Genomic DNA, 10,957 nt, shown 5'->3' on the forward strand with positions numbered 1-10,957 from the left:
CCTGACTGCTGCCATATAGTAGGTGTGGTGTGTACTGAATCTATGGTAAGACTTCCACTGAAGACAGTGGAAGTAGTGAACTCCATTGAACACTCTGGAAAATCTTGCCCTCAACCATCTTGCTGCTCTACTCAGGCAACCAGCAAGGATTTCTACTGCTACAATGGCTTTTTGAAGTACTGTATATACTCGTTCATAAGCCGAATATTTTTGGTAAAGTGATGCATCAAAGAGTGGGAGTTGGCTTATAAACAGGTCTACACCAAAATTTGATTTAAAACTCTATGGAATCATTGAATTGAATATCTAATACATTGTTGTTTTGTGTACCTGGAGCATTCACAGGCATGGAGCCCCTCAGCTCCCAGTGGCCATGGTTTGCCATTCCCAGCCAATGGCTTCCATTGGCTGGGAACAGCAAACCGCGGCCACTGGGAGCTTGAGGGGCTCCATGCCTGTGAACGTTCCAGGTAAACAAAACGTCCCGAGCCACCAGCAGTTTATCATGACGGGCCAGGAGCCAAAGTTTGGCAGCCCCTGAAATATAGAGTCGGCTTATGAAAGGGTCATAGTTTTTTTATTTTTGCCTAACCATCTTGGGGGGTTGTCTTATAAACGAATAGGCTAATGAACGAGTATATATGGCAGTTGTATTTAATATCTGACTAAAAGCTACATTGGTACCCAGATATCTCATCTGTAGAGTAGTGTAACTTATCCTTTAATATTGCAAAGAGGTGGACTGGAATAATGGCAGCAGCCTGCAGAAATTAGAAGTCTGCTAGTAAATAGCTGCCCTGTAGAGAGAACAAGAAATTGTGGTTGGCACAATCACAGTAAAAGACAAGTGTCCGAGCATAAAACCAGTAAGCCAAGAGAAGAGGACACAAACTTTCTGCTGTGGTTATAGGGAATTTGGAGTGCGTGCATTCATGGTAGCAAAGTATTTTCCTCTTAGAATGCATCACAGTATAAGAACCACATTTTAAAGTGAACTTTCATTGTGAAAACAAAAGATCACAGTTCATCTAAACTTCAGAGTAAATACTTTTCAGGGCTGATGCACAGTGGGTTAGTATGTCAGCAGTTACAGGGGGAAAAACCGAAGTGGAAGCTTTGCTAATTGTTGTTCTTGTGAAAAGTTCATTCTATTTCCAATGTAGTATTGCAGTAGTTTACAATTTTTAATTTGTAGATTAGCTTTAGAGTATTTCCTACCTTAATAGCAAATTCAGAAGAGAAGACCAGACTTTTTTTAAATCACACTTTCACTTTCTTTTAATGCTGCAGGAGGAAGAAAGCATGAATAGATTGAAAAAATCATAAGAACTTCATCTATGATTATAGTTTCCCCCAACATGGTTCTGGGAGAGGACCTTGGATACCTTATGTTGAAACTCAGACAAACCTCAAGACTTCACCATCCGCAGGTTCCAGTCACACTATCCAATGTAACTGAGTGTCTAGCAGTAAAATATTTTCAATCATCTGTTTAAAAAGAACACCATTCCTGTAGAAAGATGCATTTAATGTAATGGGCTGTGGATTTTGGAATGTAACAAAACTAACCTTTTATTTTTGTTTTTAAATAGATTGGTAGAACTTTGCCAGTCTCTCAACCTTAGCTTAATTTAATGTATTAATCGATCAATGAAAAATAACAAATCTAGAAAAATGCTAGTTGATGAAATGCAGTTTTTATAACTTTTTTTTATAAACATGGAAATTACTGGCAATGCCTGTATATCCCTTAAATTTGGTCATCATGTTAGCTGTCAGTGGCTACAGTGACTTTTTTTTTTTAAACCCTCTCAAATAAGGAAATTAGGGATGGGAAGGAAGTTAAAGTCCAAGAAACTAACTAAGATGTGTTAATATTCCCAAGAAAGCCCTCTCATTTACTTGTTGAGGGAGAAGCATAGGTAGGCAATGAAATAAGCACGTTGCCCATGGCTGTTGCCCAGTTAAGTGTTCACAATTGGCTTAAGGTAGTGGGGGTAGGTTTAACTATGGTACTTAGTCTTGCAACACTCAGAGGCCGGATATCTGATTTCTTTAGTTCTTGAGCTCTTCACAGAAGGCAGTGGTTGTTCGGGGTTTTTTTGTTTTTTTTAAAATACTTTTCCCCTCCTCCGGCCCTAGCTTTCTCTGCTACTATGCAGCTTCTTCAGAGCGTAGGTTGGCCTCCATTGCTGAAAACTGCTTTATGCTTGGCTCACTATCAAACTTTTATAGGTGTGGTTTGGGTTTTTTTTTGTTTTTGTGGGGCAAAAAGGTGTTTTTGTTTTTTAAGCTACACCTACTTCTTTCCAGGGTCCAAACACTGGATACGACAGTGTCCCTAATCTCCTTATTGTTGCCCTGTATGTAAACTCCTGCATAGAGACAGGGAGGTGGGAAAAGAATAGACAAATAGACCTAAAGACTCATATCAGAAGCAAAGATGTCAGTATTTGTAGATGGGGAAGGAGCACATGGAATAACCTACTTGGTATGTGTAACCATTTGAGTCTTTCATCTGCTTTTCATGTAACAGTTGCATTCTAAATTATATTGTGAATATAGGGGGTTCCAAATCCAGTTAAATAAATTTTTTTTTTAAAAATGTCACGTCTAGTATATTATACTGTTGTTCTAAAGTTTTTTTTTGTTTCTTTGTGGAATGCAAATGACCACCACCAGAGCATACCTCTAAGATGGTAAACTCTAATGCTTTCATTAGTGTACCAAAATGTATTAAAGAGGGAAGGTTAATGTCTGCATAGACTAGCTTTTTGCCCTCTTTGTTCAAAATAACTTTAAATGTCCTAAATTGCTCTCCTTGCACTGAATAGAAACACTCCATGTTCCATTTGTATTTTTGTTTAGGGTAGGGTAGAAGGTGAAGAACAATTCTAGGAAAAAAAACATTACCCCAGTTTTTTAAAACCATCTTACCAATGTCTAACATTTAAAAACAAAAACTCTCTGGCTGCCTGTCCTTAACCAAGAGAGTTGGTGGGTTTTTTTGTTTTGTTTTAATACCAGTGACCGTAAATGCATAGCAGGATTGCTTGACTACTCTGTAGTGTGCAAATAGAACATGGTAAGTTTAGACTTCTGTTTAGAACTTACTTCTAGATATGGGACATCTCTTCACTTTTTAAACACCTCATCTTACCCTCTCCAAAATAGCTTCTGCCTTGCTGTTGGAAGCTGTCATGTTTTATAGGCACTGTTTTTAATTTAATTCTTCTTGGCTCTCAAGATAGCTTTCATAGAGGAGCGGTACTACTCATGACTTAGTCCCTCCCAGATAAAAATAGGTGGAGATAGGTTTGCCAATTCATAGATGGCCTCTGGTGTTCAGCTACCATCTCGGGCACAATTTACAAACCTATTTTAATGCAATTCACTTAATGCTGTTTTTATCTTCATGTACAAACTGCCTTAATTTCCATTACCTTTCTCCTACACACACCCTCTCTTCCAAAACACTACTAGAAGTGAAATTCTGAAATGCTTTTCAGACATCAGCTATTAAATGGTATTGCATTAAAGCTGAATGTACAAGTCTTTCTGCTTCTACTGGACCTCTTTGAAAGGGTCTCCTGTTTGCATGTGATGGCTTTCTTTGGTACCATAGTGTAAATTTTTTAAATAGTCACTACATTAAATGGTGAATCTCCACAATGGATAGAAAACTTCAGTTTTAATTTTTGTCATGGCATCTAACTTTGCCTCCAGTGTTTAAATGGCAAGCCTCTTTTGAATAGATAAAAGGATAAGATGCCAATTTTGTTAAAATGGTTGTCATTGTTAGCTATCCACTTCCAGGTAAAAGGAGAATCTATTAAGGCTAATAGTATTTTCTCAATACCTGAAGCTTCAGTTGTCTCCCACCTGTGACTTGAACAGTTAGTGACTCTTAAAAGTACTTGGAAAGAAGTCTGCATTTTAGTAAGTGGAAGGCAGTTTGACTGCACATAAGTGCAGTGGTAAATGGACTTCTTGTAAAGGGTCTTTTGGTCTTTATATAGCAAAACCTGAATTCTCACCTTTTTAATGAAGAAATGTGTTAGATAACTGGTTCTTCAGAGCCAACAGACTCTACCATAGATTTGAGTGTCGGACTGTTCACTTGGCATTTTTAATATCTGAAATAGTAAAGAGTATTTTGGAAAGACTGAAAAATAGTCATCTTGGAATTGTGATCAGTGAACGGCGGTAAAGGAAACATAGCAAACTTACTGATATTTTCTTAGTAAGATGTAAGTGGGGATGTAAACTGGCCTTTCAAAGTGTTTGGTTATCCAGTGAATTAACAGAACTTGAGAATGTGGCTTTTAAAATGTATTTGACAGTGTCAAAGATTTGGATCTCTGGGATGGAGAGGGTATTCTTACAAATATTCATTACTGGTAAAGAAGTTTTATCTCCTCTACATATGGCTCCACTCAACCTGTGGCAGCAAACATGGTGCTAGTGACCAGTTTCTCTGCACCCCTCTGCCATCCCCATATGCACTTATCTCTAAATGCCAGTATTGCCTCCATAAATGGTTTCTAAAGCAAAATCCTCAAGTGTTGTTGCTAAATGAGAACTGTGACTTCTCTCACAGAAAAGTCCTGTTTGTTTGAAAAAGGATAATTGTAGATGCAGTATGCATATATAAATATATTGGATAAGTTATAAATGTAAGTTTACTCTGATTAATAAAGAAACTTAAATCTATACAGCTTTCTTTGTCTAATTGGCTAAAAAATAGCTAAAGACTTTTATCTCTGGGTTTTCAGTATCGAGGTGAAAGGGAGCTGCAGCCTTGCTTAATGGCTACTCTAACAACTGAGCAAAGGGCCACAGTGCCTTCAGGAGGTTCTACAGAACACTGGAGAAAGGGGTAGCTATTGGAGCTGAATGCCAGATGGGATTTGTTATAGGCCCACAGCAGGGCTGCCCAGAGAATTCCGGGGGCCCGGGGTCTTCGGCGGCGGGGGGGCCCTTCCGTTCTGGGACCCGCCGCCGAAGTGCCCCAAAGACCCGCGGTGGGAGCCCCCCGCCGCCGAATTACCGCCGAAGCGGGACCCGCTGCCGAAGTGCAGCCCGGTCTTCGGCGGTAATTCGGCGGGGGGGGGTCCCCGCCGCGGGTCTTCAGGGCACTTCGGCGGCGGGTCCCGGAACGGAAGGGCCCCCCCCCGCCGCCGAAGACCGGGCTGCGCTTCGGCGGCGGGGCCCGCTCCCCCCCCCCCCCCCCCGGCCCCAGCCTCTTACCCCCGGCTCCCTCCTCGCCCGGAGTCTCAGCGCCTCGCCGGAACAGCCGCAGCGTGCGGCCGGCGGGGCCCGAGCTCCGTCCCGCTCAGAGCCGCGTGGTGAGGGGGCGGGGCTGGGAGCTCCACGCCGAGCGGAGGGAGCCGAGCTCAGCCTGGAGTTCCCAGCCCCGCCCCCTGACCACGCGGGTCGGAGCGGGGCGGGGCTCAGGGGCCCCGGTGGAGACTCGGCGCTTGATGCGCTGAGTCTCCAGGAGAGGGGCGGAGGCGGGAGCCTCCGCTGTTCTCTTGGGGGCCCCTGCGGAGCCCGGGGCCCGGGGCAAATTGCCTCCTTTGCCCCCCCCCTCTGGGCGGCCCTGGCCCACAGTCTGATTAGAAAAGGTAGTAAATGTAGTGTCGTCATGAAGCCAGTAGCTATGATTGGCCCAAAAGCCTTGGATTTGTTTAACTATTTTTAGCACTGGATCATGAAAGTAAACTAGTCTTGTCTTTTATTCATAATTTAAAAAAAAAAAAAAAAACCACTAACATTTTACTTATGCTCTAACTGCAGGGCATAGGCAGCCCATGATATCTGCCAGCTCTGCTTTAAACATTGCCTTCATTGCTAAAAGCTGTGAACCCTAAACATTTAAATGAAGTCTGTAAATTTATCTTTTTAAGATGGTAAAAGTAAAATCTTTGGAGTGTAAATTGTTAGTTTAAAGCTAGATAATAAACTGAACCCAAGGATTTGGTATGTCTGGAAATCTGTTAAAAATACTGATGTGCCCCTTGTGTTGGGCAATAAGGTTGGAACATCTTAAATGCACAACTCCACTAGTTGACTGTTTTTTAATAGCCAGAGCCTGCAGTCTCATTCCATTTTAATAAGCAGTGGGGTTTGGACTGCTGCAAGCCTTGGACTTGCAAAGTAGTAGAACCTCATCTTTCCACCTTGCTGCACATGCAGTTAACCTGCTGTACTTGTATATTTCTCCTACACAAACTAACAACTTGCTTACAACTGAGTTCACTTTTAATTCAGCAATATTCTTTCATATGTATGGTTCTTCAAGTGATGATCCCTGTTGTATTCCACTGAGGGTTTACACATGAACACCAGGCATCCGGAGCCAGAGAATTTAAAAGTAGTAGTGTCCATTAGTCTGTGCATGTGCTGTGAACTCCCCTCATGGTTTAGTCCGAAGTCATAAGGGTCAGGGTGGACTGACCGCATCTCCTGTTCCTTCTCACTGCCACGTGGTCTTGGTCAGAATGAGTGGTGTCCATTTGCTTGTGACACACTTTCTTAAACTTGTATATAGTTTTTTACAGATTTTTACTGTTTATTTTTAGGTAGTTTCTAGTAGCTTTAGAGTAGAATTGTTTGGGGGCCTTTCTTTTGTCTCTGTATCCATACGCAGGTGTACTGGACTCTGCCGAACACCCCCTTGGTCTTAAAATCTCTGCCTCCTGCCCACGTTCCTTCTCAGTCAGCGACAAATACCGACGCTACCTCTACTGCTTGGGAGAGGGCCATGTTGCATGTAGGTGCAAGCTGTACCTGAAGGTTGACTCTCCACCTAAAAACGGAAGTTGCCATGAGTCCTCGGAATCAGGTTGGGGAACCTCCCTGTACCTTGGCCTGAGACAGTGGAGTGCCCCTGCTGCTACGGAATCAGAGACCAGGACCAGCAGTACCACCACTATGGATCCTATGCTGGGGCCTACTCAAGAGGCAAAGAAGCACGGTCATAAGCATTCCTCCAAGGCCAAGAAAGACTCTCCTTCCACTTCCTCCAGTCACAGTGAAAGAGCACGCGCCAAGCCTCGTAAGCATGAGAAGAGGTCCCACAGGAGGACTGATCTGCTGGTACCAGGGATAGAACAGACGCCAACAGCATTAGTGCCCCATGAGATGATACCTTTCCGCTGTGGGGAAGTCCACCACTTTGGTACCAGTATCAAGAGAGTGCCCTTAACTCCTGGGACACTGGGGAGGGCACCAGAACCCCAGGACGTGTTTGCGCTGGGAGACCTAACCTCTCCATGACTGTCCAGACCCTCCACTTCTAGGAGATTGTACCTTCCCCTATAGACATGCCACAGTTGGCCTATCATTCACCTCCCGGTCCAGCGATCCACATGCTTCTGACGGTGCCACCTAAAGAATTTGTTTTAGAGTTCTCATCTTCAGATGAGTGAGATAAGGGGCATGGTCTGTCCATCACATACTGCTATCAGGACTAATGAAGGAAGCCATCTACACTGTGGCACTATATCCTCAGCTGCAGCTGCTTCAGAGCCATTGGTTTCCCATGCCATGGGGGTCCTTCTCAACACCCTCAATCAGTCATACTGGCCCTGTTGAGGACCTTGGCCACAATATACTCATTGTCAGAATCCACACATTTGGCAAGGGATACTTCTCCAGTTTTCCTGTCCTGCGTGCCTTCCAGAAGATGCCCAGAACCGGCGATAGAGAAATAGCTGCTCAACCTGGTTCCGATGGTACCAACACAGCAAGAGAGGTTTCAATCTTCCTCTCTGGATGTGGTACTTGCTTCGGTGTCCTCTTCATTCCTTGAATACTTCTGCCAGTTTCAGGATCTCCTATGGAGGGTGGCAGGGGAGCTTTACATCCCACTGGAGGAGGTACAGGATACCCAACACCAGCTCCTGGACATCCTTTATTCATTAGCACCGGGTAAAGTTGAGCTACTCATCGACACTCTACTCAAGCTGCCTAGGACAGCTTGGCACACATCAGCCGTGTGTATACCTACTCCAAGTGATCATAGAAGAGGGTAAACTGGTGATGAGGACTTCGCTGCATCCTCAGCTGATTGAAGTGGACACTTCTGCATGGTCCATGGCCATGGGTATAGTTTTTGTGGCAGGAATTGTGGCTCCATACCTCTGATTTCCACAGGGAGGTACAAAATATCATCTAAGATCTCCCTTTCAACAAATCCCATCGTTTTAACCCAAAAATACTATTCCTTGCATACCCTCAAGGATTCCAGAGCTACAGTGCATACTCTGGGTATTTACATGCCTGCGTGAAAGTGCCAGTTCTACCACCCACCTCCACCTACACAATGCAACAGGACCAAGCAGCTCTTCCATCAGAGGCCCTATGAACTGCCACACAAGCATCAGAAAACTCTCAGATCACACCCTCTGGGACCACCTTTGCATTCTTCCTTTTCTCAGATGCAAACACCAGAGAAAATATTTCAGAAAAACTCCTAGAGAGCAGTAAATCACACAATGCCTATTGCATACAAGCACCCCAGCCCTTTGGGGGTCATCTGTATTCTTTTCAGTTTGGAGTGCAATAACAGACAGATGAGTGCTAAATGTCATCCACCATGGCTATACGATAGAGGTGAGCATGCTACCTCATCCACAGCCCCCATCCTGATCCCTCTCCTGGGACCAATCTCACAACAGCACCCTCACCCAGGAGGTATGCTCCTTACTACAGAGAGGAACAAGACAGCATATCCCTCTGGAATATTGAGGAACGGGGTTCTATTCAACTTACTTCCTGATAGGTCTCCATCCGCCCTTTTTCTTGGCTATCATGGATCTTTATTTTCTCAGTCGATTCATCCTAAAGCTAAGATTGCTGCTAGTATTACCATCTGAAATCATCCCCTCATTAGAAAAAGGCATGTGCTTTACAGCTTTTGATATGCAGGATGCCTGCTTTCACATAGACGTTTATCTGGCCCACAGATGGTTCCTCAGATTTATGGTCAGCTCACATTTCCAGTACAGAATACTCCCCTTTGGACTCACGATGGCTCCCAGAGTGTTCACAAAGCTTTTCTCGGTGGCAGCTCACATAAGATGTTATGGACTTCTTGTATTCCCGCATTTCGACAACTGGCTTCTGGCAGCACAGTCCAGACAAGAAGCTCAGGCCTCAACCTCTGTTGCTGGGCTTCTTTTCTTCCGTAGGGGTCAGTATCAAAACAGAAAAGTCAACCTTAAAACCTACCCAATGCCTACACTTTGTAAGGGCCACAATCAACTCGGTCACAGCTCAAGCCTACCTACCATGGGACAGGTTCCAGATTCTGCAAGAACTCATAACTCTGCAAGAACTGAGAATGTCAGTCATGGCCAGGACTTTCCTCTCCCTCCTGGATTACATGGCCTTGTGCACATATCTCACCGCCTTTGCTCATCTTCACTTTTTCACAACCTCAGGATGTGGCACCAGAAGGTTTACTTGCCAATTCATCATACTGTGGATCTCCAGCTCACAGCTTCCTCCTCCCACAAAGGTACTCTCATCCCTCCAGTGGTGGTGGGAACCTCATCAGATCTGTGAAGGAGGAGTTATCTTCTCTCCCCCCACCCCACCCCGCCTTCCTGGAAAGGACTAATCACAGATGCCTCCCTTCTAGGCTGGGGAGCACATATGGATGGACATATGACTCGGAACATGGACCCCTTGGAAATCCAGGATGCACATCAACATTCTGGAGCGCTAAGCTGTAAGAAAGGCATGCCAGGCCCTTCTCCCTTGCATTTGTTCCCACCATATTTTTATTGTGTTGGACAATACCATGACAGTGTGCTACATCAACAAACTGGGTATGAGGTCACCAGTTCTGTGTTCATAAGCAGTCACCCTTTGGAACTGGTGTATCGACCACAAGGTAATCTAGTCTACAGCCTCTCCCCCAGGGACACTGAAGTGATTGCAGACTGGCTTAGCAAACGGTTCGTGAACATCTACATGTGGGAACTCCACGACAACGTACTACAAGCCATCTTCAACAAATGTGGAACTCTGACCAGAGACTTCTTTGCATCCTTTTGTGAATGCATATTGCTCAAGTGGAGGTCTGGAGTAGCACTCTTAGTGTGATGGTCTCATCCTACCTTGGTTGGATCAATTCACTTATATCTTCCCTCCTCTCCTGCTCATACTGTGGGTACCACACAAGGTAAAACGGGACAAAGCAACAGTTATCCTGATAGCTCCACACTGACCTGGACAGTTTTGGTTTCCTAACCTCCGTTACATGTCTGCATGCCCCCCAATTCCCTTCCCCTGTTCTATTGACACAACGGCAGCATCAGCCATCCTGATCCATGCATGCTTCCCCTCAGGGCATGCTATTTGGATGGACATCTTTTTGAATGGGTGTGTTCTTCACAAGTACAAAATGTCTGCTAGATTTAAGAGCCTATTATCAAATATTTGTTCTCTCTAGGGGTATTTAAAACCTGATCAATGGATGACACAAAGCTCAGTCATTGTAAGGTGTGTTTTCTAATCCTTTAATCCATTTTGTGACTCTTCTCTAAACCTCACCCTACTATTTCAATATCCTATGTGAACTGTGGACACGAGAACTGGTAATAGTATTCCAGCTATGGTTGTATTCATACCAAATAGAGGTGCAATCTCTCCCCTTATGTTTCCCTGTTTTATGCTTCTAAGGAGCATATTTGCCCCTGCAACATTGTGGCCAAAGGGGCTGTTCATGTTCACCGGATTATCCACCATCACATGCTCTTTCTCCACCCACCCTTCCCCTCACCTTTTTCAGTCAGTGCTTCCTAGGATAGAATTCCCTATCCTATGAGTATGGCCTATATTCTTTATACCAAGATATCTGTTTACATTTAGCTGTATGAAAATGTGGTTCTACTTGCACCTACTTTATCAAGTGATCCAGATAAGTCTGTGCTCTGTTCTCTTC

At 44.3% G+C, this 10,957-nt stretch overlaps 1 protein-coding gene across 5 annotated transcripts in view; it reads left to right on the plus strand.

Moving 5' to 3' along the window:
* The window catches only part of CANX (calnexin), a 72,252-nt gene extending 69,642 nt beyond the window's left edge, over positions 1 to 2,610 (plus strand). For all 5 annotated transcript variants that reach the window (XM_045026916.1, XM_045026913.1, XM_045026917.1 and 2 more), the window contains exon 15: positions 1,291 to 2,610. In XM_045026916.1, the coding sequence (XP_044882851.1) occupies positions 1,291 to 1,326 (36 nt within the window). In that variant the 3' untranslated portion in view covers positions 1,327 to 2,610. The remainder of the gene's footprint in view (positions 1 to 1,290) is intronic.
* The last annotated feature ends 8,347 nt before the right edge of the window (positions 2,611 to 10,957 follow it).

Source organism: Mauremys mutica, chromosome 8 (assembly GCF_020497125.1).
Source record: "Mauremys mutica isolate MM-2020 ecotype Southern chromosome 8, ASM2049712v1, whole genome shotgun sequence".
In the NCBI taxonomy this organism is placed as follows: domain Eukaryota; kingdom Metazoa; phylum Chordata; order Testudines; family Geoemydidae; genus Mauremys; species Mauremys mutica.